We start from the raw sequence: 16,938 nt of genomic DNA on the forward strand, positions 1-16,938 counted from the left end.
AACTTCTTGGACAGCAACCTTTGCCAGGCAGTTGGCATGGAGCAGCTGATATATGCAAGCTTGTTTGTCGGTGCTTATATGTTAATAGGATTGAGTGAGAAAGGAAAGATAAGTGTTGTGCAAACCCTCCACTGCTTCCTGCCAAGTAGGCAGGGAGCCTGGCAGGAATGCTGACCTCCCCCCACCTCCACCCACTCCTCCATTTGTGGCTATCTGCCTCCTGTTGTGAGCTGTCTGCTTTTACCAGGCGTAAGAATTTCACGGGCCTTTGCTGGGCAGAACTCTCCGCCCACGGATGCCTTTTTCCGGGGATGCGGAGGATCTGTCATCATGCATAAACCCGGTACTTGCGCGGCCCTTATGGGCGCGTGCGCACCTCGTATGCACCCGTAGGGGCCACAAAATACGGCCCAAATGGCCCAAAATTTGCGATTGGATGCCTCCGACGTATTTACCTGGTGGCTCGGGAGGTACAGAGGCCCGCGATCCTGGGCCTCTCCGGGTACGCGCGGGCAGAGGCCCACGTATCCCAGGGACGCAGGCGGTTCGCAAGCGCCCCCTGGGATCACGTGGGCCGGCCCAACCAATAAAAGAAGGGAATCCCCATTCATACTTATGGGAGTTGCATCCGTACGGAACTCCCATAAGTATGAATGGGGATCACTTAAAAAGTACACAAACACATGAAATTAAAAAAAATTAAATTACATATTTAAAATGAATGAAAATGCCATTTAATTAAATATTTTAAATGAAAATTTAATTTTTTGGAAAAAAAATATGGCCTAGAAATTCAGTATCACCACATTTGGGGCGCTACAGCCGGGCGTTCGCTAAATTTAGCACCCGGCGCAACTTAGCGCCACCTTCGCTGAAATTGAGTTGCATCGCCCCAAGAGGTTGCTGCTGCGCTAAAGCAGGTGATGCACAACTATCATAAGGCGGTAAGCCGGCGAGCCGAGGTGCTAACACCGAGGGCAGGCGCAGCGCAGGTGCGGCGAGTTTCTGAATGAAGGCAGACACGCTGGCGCCGGTCAGCTCTTAAAGGGGAAGGGTCGACTTGTTTGGCTGCCATGCCCTGCACACTGCAGCCCTGAAGCAAGGCCTGACCATTGCTGGTTCATCAGTTCTACGTCCTGGACCATGGGGAAGCCCGCTATTCTTGCAAATCCCATTGCACGCTCTTGCTGCTTGTCCAGGGTCATGGGGAAGGAGATGTACTGACGTCTCCTTCTGAAAAGGGCATTGGTCACCTGGCGGATGCAGCAATGTATCGCGAAGTGGGAGATGTTGGCAATGTCCCCAGTAGCGGATTGGAAGGAGCCGGTGGCATAGAAGTTGAAAGCCACCGTCACCTTCACTGCCACCGACAGAGACGTCCTGCTCCTCAGCTGTGGCTGCAGATCTCTGCGAAGCAGGTGGCAGATCTCAGTGACCACCTCCCTTCTGAATTGCAGCCTCCGAACACACTGCTCCTCAGATATGTTCAGATATGAGAACTGCTGGCGGTATACCCTGGGTGGGTAAGGCCTCCTGTGCCGACGCCTGTTGGCCCTTCTCCATCTGGCCATGACTGGCACTCTCTCACGGCATCTCTGAGCCCTTTGAATGCAATGCAGAAAGCCAACGTTTCCACCCATTGCAGCCCCCATTATATGTGGCGACTCAAGGCTATGGCACTGAAAGTTAAATCCAAGTGCAAAGCTCTGGCCTGAAGCCAAAAGTACCTGTGCGAGCGCTGAGTCAAAGCAGAAAGCTCTCTGCCTTTGTCTCTCTCCAAATATCCGTCTCTCACACAGAAGGATTGCCACAAAATGGCTGTCACTTATAATGCAGGAGGAGTCCCCTTTAAATAGCGCCCCCCGCGCCCCGCAGCGACTGGGAACCGCTCCCCTCTACCAGTCGCTGGGGGCGCCAGGCGCAAAGAAGGGCGGCGCCACTGAAGTTCCGGTTCGGGGCGCACCAAGGGCGTTGCACCATGAAATGACGTCACGATCTGCGTGCGCAGCTGAGCGGGCGCTGCGGTTTTGCACCACCGCTAAATCTTGAGTGAAGTTCGCGAGAGGTGCAGATCGCGCCGAGCCCGGGCGCTAGCCGCTTAGCGCCCCACTTCTCCTCCTCCTAAGGCGCTAGCGGCTGGCGCTAACAACTGAATTTCTAGGCCTATATGTTTTAACAGGGCTAAAAATAAACTTACTAATTAGACAGGGTTTTTAATGTATAAATGAGTGATAAAATTTTATTTTTCTATTTTTTAAAACTCTTATGCTGATAAAAGCAGGCGTAAGTATTTCACGGGTATTCAGCGGGTGGAAGTTGGGCAAATAGCGCAACTCTCCACCCGCAGAGGCCCTTCTCCCGGGGATGTGGAGGATTGGTCAAGAGGATTCTTGACAGATCGCAAGTTCCAGGTTTTAGCGCATGCGCTTCGCATACCTAAACCTGGAACTTGCGCGGTCCCTACGGGCATGTACACACCTTGTACGCACCCGTAGGCATCCCAAAATACGGCCCAATATTCACTCCAGTGAGGTAACAGACAAGAGCATGTGGAACTATACCCCTGCATGAGTTAGTGCCGACATGAAAGGAGGGGAGAAAATTGGAAGAAAATACTAGACTGGTGTTTGCAATTTGCTCTCTGAGCTGAAGAATTGCCAAGAATTGAAAGAAATCATGGCGGGAGTTATTAATGTACTTCTGATGTGGGCCATGGCTAAGACACAGATGGTACATGACAACATAATTTGCATGTTACTTATTAATCTGATGAGATTCCTGTAACAATGTTCAATTGTTTGAATGGACTTGAAATTAACTTTTTAATAAATCCCAAATTAGTTTGTGTTTAAATGTTTGATATGTGGAGTAATTGGAACCCACAGAGGGGAACAGTGGGATGCTGATTTTATCCCATTCATGAGTAAGAGCTTCATAGTTCACTTGCGACTTTGTAACTGTCTTCCTGACCCGTGAGATAAACTCAATTTAGGTAATGTCTATTTCTGTAAGAGATATCTGTGATTTGGAGTGGATTCCCCCAAGAGTTCTAATATAACAGAAGTAAATCTACTGAAGTGTGTGGTGACTGCCAAAGGCTCAGGTCATCCATGTTCTAAACCTACCAGACAAAACAAAATAGATAACTTGCTCGCAAACAAATTTTTAGCAACCTCATTGTGTAAACAGAATCCGCTGCGGGAAAGCATTATTAAAAGAATTTAAAGACACACGCTTGCCCATTCTCTTCAAGGTAGGTCAAACCACCTAATAAGACTTACAGAGGAATTTCACCAACATTAATTTGCTAGGCAGGAAACCCATGGGATCATGTGGAATGCCAATTTTTGACCTTGCCCAATATTACTTTCCATTGACTTTGGGCCAGCTTCGGGCGAGGAGGGGTGGGGTATACAAATGAGGCCCGGCGTTAAAATCTCTCAGGCCTCACACTCTGGGAACTGGACACTTTGCCGCTCGCTTTGGCCCCCGTGCCCGCCCCCCCCCCCCCGAGTTAAAATCGGCCCTACTGCTTCTAAAATGATAGTTGCTAAGTGTTAGAGTAAGAAGGGATTGATATGTGTAACTAAAGTGTTTGGTAAATCTTTTCTTGTTGATTGCTTCTTCTGTTGGGGTTCCACGCAGGATTTTCACTATTCTGATATGTACTGGTACAGAAATGTGACTGCAGTGTTCAGTGATTTAAACAGCCATGACACCACAGGGCCTTTAACTACATTCAGAATATGTAACAATATGCTTCTGCTGCCTCGCCTCTCAGATGCACTTTGGAAATTGCTGATCAGTTACTGGAGCATGGTCCAGCTATTTGATTTGTGTTTCATTTTATTTTCCTGCAGGATGGAATGGGACACCTGAGAGTCACAGAAAATGGGATTCGGCTGGAAGGAGAGTCAGAGTTTCTTTTCCCATTGTATGCCAAAGAAATTCGCTCCAGAATGGTATGTAGTGAGTACGAAGAAACTTGTGTCGAATTCCAGTGAAGCAAGAATTTTTCATATTATGAATTATTAAGGGATGTGAACTTGTGAAATGTCAAGCCTTTCAACAACTTGCGAATAATTATTGCTGTTTACTGTCAGAGCTCAACAATAACAACTTGTCTTTATATAAGAGTAAATTTAATGATTTAATGCTTCCCTTGCAGAGATTCCTAGACTGGGAGTGCACATTGGGAACTCTGGCACGCAGGCAGCATACCTGATTTTCTGTCTATTAATGGGGTGGTAATTGGAGAGGACGGCGAGGTTGAAGGTGACCTTTGTAATGCTCCATGAAATGTAATAATGGGTTTATAAGCCTGGAAATTACAGTTGATGATCTTAGCGTACAAAAGCTGAACAGGCCAAAATCAAATCCCTCTCTCTGCTATTTCACTGGGGGCATTAAGTGGGTTACCGCCTACATTAAAATAATAGAGGGAGGAATTGCTATAGGAACATACATATAGGAAGTAGGTCATTCAGACCCTTGAGCCTGTTCCACCATTCAATTAGATTATGGCTGATCTGTATCTTAACTCCATCTACCCACCTTGGTTCCGTAACCCTTAATACTCTTGCCTAACAAAAGCCTATCAATCTCAGTTTTCAAATTTTCAATTGACCTAACCTCAACAGGTTTTTAAGGGAAAGAATTCCAGGTATGCAAGTTAAGTATTCAGACAGTAACATTGTAGTTGCAAAGTTCATGGGGATTAAAGGAGAGAGTCATACCCAAGCCCCCCAAAAAGTTTCAATGGGGTGCCATATTTATGAACAAGTCTTTTGTGTTAATTTGTGTACAAACACACAACACAATAGCCAAAATCATATTCAGACAAGTTATTAAATCACGTACATACATGGAATACTGCAGTGGATTTATACCCAGAGCAGTATCTGGCAGACTCCACACATCCTAAATCACAGCTAATGGTGGTTAGGCCACTTCAGTGGGCATCACATATTGTTCTTTTCCCTGAAGAATATTATTGAGAGTTGAGCTTTTACAACAATCCATCATTTTCATTTCTTGGTTCCAACCTATAAATGACCAGGTTTATTGAATTCAATTCCACAACTTGCCATGGCGGGATTTGAACTCATGACCTCTAGCCTGCTAATCTACTACCATTACCACTACATTACCATACCTTTAAATTAACCATTGGCTTGCAGAGTTTTATGGAGCTGAGTGGCAAGAAGCACAGCCCCATTGACGGGCCCTACCCTTCCAGGTTCAGTAAGGGAGCTAGGCTGGCAGTTCAATCATCACCAGTGCCATCGAGTACTGCAGACCTGCCTGGCTAAGGGCTAGATTTTGCCACAGGTGGAAGACTTTGCAAATGAGCTAGCATGGTGCTTCTGCAGGCAAGTACTCTACACAAGCAGAATTTGGAACGGCAGTGTGCAAGATATTAATGTGCCCACTGTCCTCCACCCTCTATTGTATGCAGGAGTCCAACAAAAAGGGATAAATGTTTACAGCATGCTCTCTCCCTGAGACACAGATCAGAAACATTCCCATTGGGGCTACACCTTCCATGAACAAAGAGCAACATGCACAAAAGGGAGGCTACACTTACCTTGGCACTTTTATGGATACCTGAAGCCTTATTCCTCATTTACTCTAAGGCACAATAGATTTAAAATGGAGCATGGGGGCTTACCGGCCCGTTCCCACTGGCCCCCAGCATGCAGAGGGGGCCTGGGAGTTCAAAATACCCTAGGCCTGAAATCTGGGCCGGCAAATGCATTTTGCGCTCACCCCACCCCCTGCCTGCCTGAAACTTGCTCACAGTTAAAATCGACCCCATAGATCCAGATGACGCAGACAGTTAAAGGGCAATTTTCCAACCTCAAGCTCCCGCCAAAGCGCATCTCAAAATTTTTGGTGCGCACTGCTCATGATTTTCTGACCATTTTTACATATTTACTGTTCACCCATGCCAAGCCCTCATGCAAAACTTACAGCTTTTTCATTGCATCCCGTGCATACCTATACCTCAGTAGGGTATGACCAGATGCAATGTACAATTGAAAGCTTGCCACACTCACATTTTTCAATTAGATCACCTCAAGTCATTTTAACATTATGCAATGCATAATCACTGACTAAATCACTGACTAAAGCCCAGGTTGGCCTGCAGGTTACAAATACGTCTGTAAATGTGCACATGCCCCTTTAACTTCCAAGGCTACTGTAGTAACCTGGGAGGTTATGAGTAACCTGATCCACCAGGTGGTGCTGTGGCAATTGGTCTCCTGAGTTAAGTCTGGTCTGTACTGGTTGTACTCTTTGTTTTTGCTGCCTCATGGCAGAAGCTTTTATGTGCAAGTGTTGATTAAACCATGTTACAGAGTTAACCTGTGTCCGTCTCCATCTATGGCCACCTCAAGATACCACATATGGCGACGAGAATAAAGGACGGAAAAGTTTTGGTGGATCAGTCATAGTTATGGAGTATTTGGAAGAGGTGCTCGGGTTGGTTAGCAAACTAGTCGGAAAAGCATGAGGCTAGGCCACGGGAGTCGAAACGGAGTTTGATTTTTTGGCTGAAGTGACCGGACTCCAAGGATGGCAGGAATGGTAGGCTCCGTGGCACCTTTTGACAGCAAGTCGCAGTCTTGGGAGGAGTACTGTGAAATACTGAGCCATTTCTTCATGGCAAACGAGGTGGACAGTGCTGAAAAGAAAAGGGCCATTTTACTGAGTTGTGTGGGAGCGCAAACCTATACACGGATGAGGAATCTGCTGAGCCCGGAGCGGCCAGGAGAAAAATCTTTTGACGAGTTGGTGAGTCTACTAAAGAATCATTTCAATCCGAAACCTAGTGAAATAGTACAGAGATGGAAATTCAATTCGAGGATTAGGAGGCCGGAAGAAAGCACTACTGAGTATGTGGAGGAGCTTCGGAAGCTCGCACAGGACTGTAATTTTGGAAATACGCTCACAGTCATGTTAAGGGACAGACTAGTATGTGAAGTTAACGACGACAGTATACAGCAAAGGTTGCTGTCAGAAGAAGGATTAACGTTTGAGACGGCACTTAAAGAAGCACAAGCCATGGAGACAGCTAACAAGGATATTAAGGACTTAAACAGTATGAGCAAGGAGAAATGGAGTAAACCAGTGGGAGGAGCTGTTTTCAAGATGGAAACTGGTGTGAAAAGTCCACCAGTCGGGGTTGGGGATTGCTACCGATGTGGCGGGACGAGCCATTATGCAAAGGACTATAGGTTTGCAAAGGCAAAGTGCCACAATTGTGGAAAAAAGGCACTTGAAGGAAGTCTGTAAAAGGGCAGTGAGTGAGAGAAGCAGTGCTAAAGGGGCAAAGCATGCTAAAGGGGGGAGGGAGAAGTACACAAAGCGGGCAAATTACATACAAGAGGAGGAAGAGTCTAGTGAGGAGGTTTTCACTATATACAGTATAGACGCTTCAAGGCCCAACGTACCCCCTCACTCAGTATTTGATAGTGAACGGAGGTCAAGTAAAGTTTGAGATTGACACCGGATGTAGTGTAACCATAATGTCGCAGACTGAGTACGCCAAGCTATGGGGGGAAGCAAAAGTACCAGAGCTAGGTACATGCCCCATTAGTCTCAAAACCTACACAGGACAGAAGGTGGACATTTTGGGGGCGGCCGAAGTACAAGTGGAACACAAAGGAGTCACCAAAGAGCTTACGGTGGTAGTGGTAGCAGGGTCAGGGCCAAACCTGTTAGGGCGAGGGTGGATCAGTGAGTTGAGTGTGGACTGGCAGGCAATGAATAAAATGGAGGACAGTACAGAGGCACTGCAAGAAGTGCTGATGAAGCATGAGTTAGTGTTCAAGGGCGAACTGGGCACCTTAAGGGGAGCCACAGCCAAGATTCATGTAGCCAGTGATGCCACGCCTTGTTTCTTTAAACCAAGGTCGGTACCTTTTGCAATGAAAACCAAGGTTGAGGCGGAACTAGATTGCCTGCTAAGGGACAAAGTAATAGAACCAGTGAAATTTTCAGACTGGGCGGCACCAATAGTCCCGGTATTGAAGCCCGACGGTAACGTAAGGGTGTGTGGTGACTATAAGTTAACAGTGAACAGAGTATCATCACTGGAACAGTACCCCATTCCGAGAATGGAGGACATGTTAACATCGCTCGCTGGGGGAGAAAGATTCAGCAAATTGGACATGAGTCATGCGTATCAGCAGATATTGCTAGATGAAGAATCAAAAAAGTTTGTCACAGTGAACACGCACAAGGGGCTGTTCACGTATGCCAGTTTAGCATTTGGTGTCAGTTCTAGCCCAGCAATATTCCAACGGACTATGGAGGGCATTCTGCAGGGCATTCCAAAGGTGGCCGTGTACTTAGATGATATTCTGCTAACAGGAAGTGACGATCAGGATCACGTAAAAACACTGGACAAAGTGCTACAGCGGCTGGAAGAGGCGGGGCTATGCCTGAAACGGAGTAAGTGTAGTTTCATGGAGAAGGAAGTTACATTCCTGGGACATCGGGTGGATGCCACAGGCCTCCATCCATTACCAGGGAAAGTGCGGGCAGTGCAGGATGCACCTGCACCCACCTCAGTGACTGAACTGAAAGCCTATCTAGGGCTCCTGAATTATTATAACCGGTTTCTCCCAAACTTATCGATGCTGCTGGCACCCCTGCACAAACTGCTGAGAAAGGAGGAGCCATGGTGTTAGGGGCCAGAGCAAGCGAAAGCGCTTCAGCAGTCAAAGGAGCTACTTCAGTCCAGCAGGGTGTTAGTGCATTACGACGAGAAGAAGGAGCTGATAATGTCCTGCGATGCATCACCCTATGGAGTGGGGGCAGTGTTGGCCCACCGCATGCCAGATGAAGCGGAAAGGCCCATCGGGTTTGTTTCACGCACGCTCACAGCTGCGGAAAAGAACTATTCACAGCTTGATAAAGAGGGGTTAGCCATTATATTTGGAGTAAAGAAATTCCATAAGTACATATATGGGAGGAAGTTTGTAATCAGTACTGACCACAAGCCTCTTATTAGCTTACTGAATGAGATGAAAGCGGTGCCTCAAATGGCATCACAGAGAATAATGAGATGGGCAGTAATACTAAGAGCCTATGAATATGTGATCACGTACAGAGCCGGCAAGGAAAACGGGAACGCTGATGCTCTCAGCCGCCTGCCCCTCTCAAAATCTCCTCGCAGTACTTCCCCTGAGGAGCACGTCCTGATGCTGGATCAGGAGATCAGTCCCCTGATGACTTCAGCGCAAATCCAGGGCTGGACAGCCAAGGACCCCGTTCTGTCAAGGGTCCGTGAGTATGTGTTGAAAGGCTGGCCAGATCACCGTGAGGGACCAGAGTTTGCGCCGTACAGACAGAGACAGCACGAGCTCAGTGTCCAAGATGGATGTGTGCTATGGGGAGCACACATCATAGTCCCAGAGCGGGGATGCTCTACTTTGATGGAACAGTTGCATCAATCGCACCCAGGAATGACTACAATGAAAGGACTGGCTAGGAGCTACCTGTGGTGGCCTAACTTGGATGCTGAAATTGAGTCAAAGGTAAAGTCATGCACTATATGTCAGGAACAGAGGAAAGCACCTGCCGGGGCACCACTCCATCCCTGGGAGTGGCCCAGCAAACCCTGGAGGAGAATTCACATGGACTATGCGAGACCTTTTATGGGCAAAATGTTTTTGGTGCTGGTAGACGCTCACTCAAAGTGGATCGACGTTTATCCAGTGAGCTCTGCAACGACTGATGCCACACTGGATTGTCTCAGGAACAGCTTCAGCACGCATGGTATTCCAGAAATGATTGTATCCGACAATGCAGAGTGTTTTGTTAGTGAAGGGAGCAAAGAATTCATGGTAAGGAATGGAATCACACATGTCACCTCGGCTCCATATCACCCAGCCTCAAATGGGTTAGCTGAGCGAGCCATGCAGTCTTTTAAGGAGCTCATGAGGAAGAGCTCAGGTGACACCCTGGAGACCAAGCTCAATAGAGTCTTGTTTAGTTATCGTATAACACCCCAAGCTACCATGGGGCTTTCTCCGGCTGAGTTGATGATGGGGAGAAAGTTGCGGTGCACGTTAGACCTGATACACCCAGATCTCAAAAGCAAGGTTGAGACAAAACAAACAAACCAAAAAGCGTACCATGACAAACATACTAAAGCTCGCCATTTCGCCATAGGGGACTCTGTGTACACCCGGAACTTCAGCTATGGACCTAAATGGATACCAGGACTAATCCAGGACATTACAGGACCTGTGTCGTACTCCGTGTTATTAGGGGATGGTCGAGGGGTTTGTCGGCATGTGGATCAGCTTTTCAGCCGGCAGCAGGGGGAACTGCCTCAGATGGAACAAAGGGCAGTAGAGGAGGCTGTTCCAGGACCCAGCACGGCTTATAAGGTGCCAGTGGACACTGGTACTGCCAGGCCACAGCGGGACAGAGTAAAACCAACATCAGAGACGACTCCAATCTCAAGTGTGAGTGAATCTGAGAATCCACCACAAGTGGAATTAAGACGTTCACAAAGGATTCGCAAGCAACCAGAAAGACTTATACAAACCTGTTAAATTAGTCAGGGGTTAACCATGGTTAGAGCATACTGGTTAATTAAAACGTAGTACCTAGTAAGGGTTATTGTTTAAGAATTGCATACGGCAATCTTAAGGGGGGAGGAGTGTAGTAACCTGGGAGGTTATGAGTAACCTGATCCACCAGGTGGTGCTGTGGCAATTGGTCTCCTGAGTTAAGTCTGGTCTGTACTGGTTGTACTCTTTGTTTTTGCTGCCTCATGGCAGAAGCTTTTATGTGCAAGTGTTGATTAAACCATGTTACGGAGTTAACCTGTGTCCATCTCCATCTATGGCCACCTCAAGATACCACAGCTACTTTTCTACTTCTACAACAAGATGACACATTGAAGGCACAGTCCTGACCTGTAGAGAGGCATCCCTGGTGAAGGATAGATGGTGAAGGCACATCTCTGATATGCCCAAGCCACCCTGCAAGGTTTGTGGAGCACACTTGTTTACCACAGGGCTGTGGCACCCGCCTCAGGTGCAGGTAAACCTTCTTTCCTGAGGACAAGAGGAATGGCCATCGTGACACTTAATGGTGCTGAAAATGAATTGTAAGCTCAATTAAATCTTACAATGTGAAAACAAAACAGGCACACAAAAAAATGCTCCCAACAAAATGGGAAAAGACCTCCAAAAAATCAAAAACTGCAATTATCTGCGAAACAGCCCTAAATCAGCACCAGCTTTAAGAAAAAAAATACCTCGAATGACAGGAAAGGCCTTTGATTGCGACCAATTGTTGATCTAGAGCACTGTTTGTGCATTTCCCAGGCAAACCTGGGGAAATTGTGGGTCAGTTAATTGAAATCTTTCAGTGCTTTATGAGCTTCTCATGCATCAGTGAGTGAGAGCCTTGAACAACCCCAGTACAGACCGGCAGTAAAAATCCAGCCTGTGCAATCCCAGCGCAGATTGTCTGAACCCCCCTCCCCCCCACCCCCGTGCTGGTCAAATGCCTGCATTCAATTGCAAAATGACTCCATGGTTGTGGCTTTTTTGTGTTTTCCACACTGAAGTGTACCAGTGTATCTGTGGTATGACTTTGTCTTCTTAGTAATCTAGTCAGGTCATGACTTTCATTTTTCAGGATCCTTTTTAGGGTCGCAACCTCAGTCATGGCAGTTGTTTCACTGGCTATGTATTGTTCAAGTGCCAAAAACTTGTTTTATGCTCTCATATTTTTCCTCTTTAGGGTGATGTTTTTTTCACATCAGTTCAGCTGTAAGCCTGTGAAAGGAATGCTTTGATGAAAGCTTCCTTAAACTCACGCTGAACAGCTACATGGCAGCTTTCCACCTATCCATTATTGCAAAGTATTGCTTAAAACTGCCAGAACTTTACGATAAGCTAGAAGCCCAAAATCCAAATAAATCTGCATTCTCTGTAGATAGGTGGGTGGAGCTGCTTAATCCTCGGGTCATCTACACTTGAAAGCAGTTTGAATGGGTGGCGTGCCAGTTCTTAAACCCAGCCACCCTGAAATTATACTGTGAAGTACTAGCATTCAAATGCTTAATATATCAGCCAGATGATTCTCTCGCCAGCATTTCAGCAGATGGATTAACTTCTTTAAAATACATCAATTAAAATAGTGAAGACAGGACTTTCAAATGAAAATAATGAAACTGCGAGCTGATGTGCCCACAGTTTTCATCCAGTTTCAAGAGGATGGGCTGGATTTTCCTTGCTTTTACTGCTCATTGTTAGGTGCTCCCAGAATGAGGAGCCCTACTGTCCAATCCCCACTGGAAAACAAGGCTGCTGTAACTTCGCTTCCATCACCATATGGTCGTTCTGCATTGCTGGTCACCATCTTGCCTGCCGCATGCTAATTGCATTGTAATGCGTTGAAAAGGAACCTCCTTCAAATTCCTTCCCCTGAGGCCTATGACCAGCCTCTATAAAAAGCTGTATATATCTACATATAAGAAGCGTTGCTGGTTTCTAGGCAGTGTCAGGTAGGGGAAGGACTATTAAAGGACTTCTTGTGGATTTTTAACTTGCTGAAACTTTGATGCAGAAGAATCATTTTTAGTTTGAATTTTTGGTGCTTTTTCTTTGTCCACCTCACTAAAAGCTCCAGCATTACTGTTGGCATTGTGATTTTTTATTTTTTATACAGTAAAGCACAAAACACAATGACCTACCATTGAGACTCTGAGATATCTGGCTGCTGTTTTCCAGCAGGTTGTGAGCTATTTTCCTCTTTAAGAATAAAGTAGAGATTGTGATGGCACTCCACTTGCCATCTAGTGGAATACAACCTATATACGAGAAGGTATTGTTTAATACAGGTGAGAAGCGATGCAGGAAACAAGCACGTACAAGCCTATGTTTACTTTCACATTCGGCTGAGTGAGGGAACAGTTGCAGGAAAAGGAAGGGTTTTCATGTCTTTTGTGAATATTTCAGAAAAATAGCGCTTAGTATTCAAGATGGAGGGAAAGGTAGATGGAATTGTAAAACATGCTTTAATATTAGTTCAAATTCAAAGTGAAAGCACATGCAGGATGCAGATGGGTATTGGAGAAGTGTTTAATAGCTCAACCCACCATCTGTGAAAGGAAGAGGAAAGTTGTGTCATGCATGAATATGGGTTTCCTTATGTTAACATGATAAGAAAGCATCCCACGTGAGTATGCAGCTGCTTTGAGGGGGAAGTCTTTAAGGCCTCGATTTTAACCCCGACTCCCACCCCCGACTGTATCCTGCCTGTGGCGGGAGATGGGGGGGTTAAAATATCAGGGTCGAGTAACCCGACCCCATTTGCGCCCTTTTAAATTTTAACACACAGAAATCAGGCCATTGACGAGGCTCCAGCAAAAGGCAGGCGGGGTCCTAATTTAACAATTCCAAAGTTGCGGCTTGATGACATCATTGGTGTCGCAAATTAAATTAAATTGCACGTGACAGGGAGGCCCGAGCTGTCAGCTGCCCAGCAGCTGATCCGAGGAGGGAGTTGCCAACTCCCGAAGGTAAGAGATAAAGGGCCAGGAGGAGCAGGTGTGCTCCCTCCAGGCCTCACAAGAAGCCTTCGGCCTCTCCCAGAGGTGATCACTGCCTGGAGCCCCTCCCCCTGCGACCGACCCCAATCTCTGCCCAAAGCCCCGATCTCCAACCTCTCCCCGACCCAAACTCCAGCCTCCCTTCTCTCCCGATAGCGAGCTCCCCTTCCCCTTCCAATCGCGAGCTTGGAGCTGATGCTTCCTTCTGAGTACCGGGGACTGACCCCTCGGCCTCCTGCCACTAGTTTTCCCTCCCACCCACTGCCCAGGCTGTCCATTTGGCCAGTTCCCAGGTGGGAGGCGGTCCAAAAATATTCTAATGAGGCCTTGCCATTATGATCGGCAGGGCCTCCACGTTCCCGGTATTGCCGGGTTCTTTGGTTGATTATGAGCTCCCCCACACCCTCCTCGGTTCCCCGTTAATATTTGCACATTTGTGTGTGTGCTGCAGGCATTGCATTACAGAGTACAGAGGTAAGTGCAGAGACACATATATCTTGGCGAAATACATCAAGAATTTATTCCTCATCTGGGAAGGTGGCCTCTTTACTGCAGACACTATTATTCTGTTTAGGCGCCTCTTCCGCTTGCTGAGGAGAGTGGCCCTCACACCCACAAATGACACATATGCTTGCCATCATTTCCCTCAGCATAACCTGCAGGATGCTCTCAGAAAACAAAAATGTCTTCCCTTTCCCCAGTGAACTGGCAGACACCTGGCTCCTCTCAGCACAATACAGATGAAGAAAACAGAATCAGCATTTTGCAAGCAACAGGAAGCAGAGGTGCAATTTTAAGGAGCTGTGTTTGCACATTGATGCTTCTGCACCATTTACCTAAATTGCACTGGGAGCAAACTATCAGTATGTAAATCAGGGAACAGTGGAAAGTCCAGGGAAGTTCTGGACAAATGCAAAATCCACTGAGCAAAATGCAGAATTTCAACACCTAGAAGCCCTGCCTAATCTTTCCCCATTCCTAGCCCAGGAATGCAAAGTGCAGTTGTAGCTCCCTCTGTTCTGCGGATGTCTTGGCTTCATTCAGCACAGGCCAGGGGAAAAATCTGTGATTTCGCATTCTGTATGGTTCAATACAACATTACGTTTAATCACTGGGTCATTGGTGATGCCACCAGCGCATGGCATAATTTTCCAGGCCATAGCATTTTAACTTCACAGTTATTCAGTGAGATACTTTCATATTTTAGCAATTTTTATATGTAGGGATTTCCTAGAGATGGTATGGTATGCGGCACAGTATTAAATAACATATTTGAAATATGTTCTTCCACAACATACAATTCAATAGTTGCGGTCGTGAATAAACATGATTTGTAGTTGATAAATAAATAAAGGTTTTTTTCGTCTAGTTGTTTAATGAAATAATCATTGACTGGGTATTCATGAATCTTTTAGCTTTTTATTTATCTTGTCACTGCATATAGTTAACTGCAAGGTACATTGTTTCATGTATACTAGTATCTGAACACTAATACTAGAAAAAGAGATTGAACAATGACAAACCAATGTGTGTAGTCTTCAGATCGAAGAGAGGTGGACGCATTTAATGTATTCATGAAACAATTAAAATCCATTTTGTATTTAGAGTTTTGCAATTATAATTAGAGTTAATAGACCTCTGGGGTGATTTATATTGATAGATTAAATGTCAGCTTGGAAAGGTTGCTGCGTTAATCGTACAGCACTTCCCAAGTAAATCAGCCTCAATTTAAACTCTGGCTTTTCAAACATGGCATTTAATCCATTAATGCACACAGCACTGTAGTCACTCATTCCAAACATACTTTAATACGAGTAGCTCTCACATGCCAGTGCTCACAGTAAGCCACATGATACAGTGTTGTATAAGGACAGGGATGGGGGGTGGGGGGGGTGGCGGGGGGAGGATTCAGGAAAAAGTAAATTTAAAAGCAGCGAGAGAAATGTCAAGGCTCTAGAGCAGATTAGAGTTTTGGGTACAATAAGCAGAATGGGTCAGGAAGGGAAAGAGAGAGTAACAAAGGTAATAAGGCATCAGTGACTAAGGTGACATCAGGGAAAAATTGAAATAAGTCAAAACTAAAGGCCCTATATCTGAATGCATGAAGCATTCACAACAAAATAGATTAATTAATAGCGTAGATAGAAATTAACAGGTTTGATCTAATAGCCATAACGGAGACATGGTTGCAAAGTGGCCAAGGTTGGGAACTAAATATTCCAGGATACTTAACTTTTAGAAGAGATAGGCAAAATGGAAAAGGAGGAGGGGTAGCCCTGATAATAAAGGATGGGATAAAGACAGTAGACAGAAAGGATCTTAGCTCCAAAAATCAAGAAGTAGAATCAGTTTGGGTGGAGCTAAGAAACAGCAAGGGGCAGAAAACATTGGTGGGAGTTGTTTGTAGGCCCCCAAACAATAGTTGTAATGTAGGGCAGAGTATAAATCAGGAAATTAGAGGTGCGTGTAACAAGGGTAATACAGCGATCATGGGGGATTTTAATCTACATATAGACTGGGCAAACCAAATTTGCAGTAATAGTGTGGAGGACGAATTCATGGAATGTATGCAAGATAGCTTTCTAGATCAGTATGTTGAGGAACCAACTAGGGAACAGGCTATTTTAGTTCTAGTATTGTGCAATGAGAAAGGGTTAATTAACAACCTTGTAGTAAAGGGGCCTTTAGGGAAGAGTGAGATAATATGATAGAATTTAATATTCAGTTTGAATGTGATTTAGTTAAATTCGAAACTAGGGTCTTAAATCCAAACAAAACTAACTACGTTGGTATGAGGGGCGAGTTGGCTACGGTAGATTGGGAAACTACATTAAAAGATATGATGGTAGACAAGCAATGGCTAGCATTTAAAGAATTAATACATAATTTACAACAAATATACATTCCTTTAAGGCACAAAAATCCCACAGGAAAAGTGGTCCAACTGTGGCTAACAAGAGAAGTTAAAGATAGTATTAGATCAAAGGAAGAGATTTATAATCTTGCCAAAAAGAGTAGAAAGCCTGAGGATTGGGAGGATTTTAGAATTCAGCAAAGGAGGACCAAGAAATTGATAAAGAAAGGGAAAATAGAATGAGCGTAAACTAGCGACAGACATAAAAACAGACTGTAAAAGCTTCTATAGGTATGTAAAAAGGAAAAGATTTGCAAAAGTAAATGTGGGTCCCTTACAGGCTGAGACAGGAGAAGTTATAATGGGGAATAAGGAAATGGCGGAGAAATAAAACAAATACTTTGGCAGCGATTTTCTGCTCGGTGTCGGGATGGGTGCGGGTCAGCTGGTTTCTGGGTTCCAGTCCCGCCCCCAGCTGCCTCCGCTCCACGGACGT

The 16,938-nt window shown here is 45.6% G+C and overlaps 1 protein-coding gene across 7 annotated transcripts in view; it reads left to right on the top strand.

The window, feature by feature from the left end:
- Nucleotides 1-16,938, top strand: part of sgcg (sarcoglycan, gamma) — a 1,055,765-nt gene that overhangs the window by 598,969 nt on the left and 439,858 nt on the right. For all 7 annotated transcript variants that reach the window (XM_085999188.1, XM_085999193.1, XM_085999189.1 and 4 more), the window contains one exon: nucleotides 3,861-3,962. In XM_085999188.1, the coding sequence (XP_085855314.1) occupies nucleotides 3,861-3,962 (102 nt within the window). The remainder of the gene's footprint in view (nucleotides 1-3,860; nucleotides 3,963-16,938) is intronic.

This window comes from Somniosus microcephalus, chromosome 10, assembly GCF_052327205.1.
Source record: "Somniosus microcephalus isolate GS21.2 chromosome 10, FLI_Smic_1.0, whole genome shotgun sequence".
NCBI classification, from domain to species: Eukaryota; Metazoa; Chordata; class Chondrichthyes; order Squaliformes; family Somniosidae; genus Somniosus; species Somniosus microcephalus.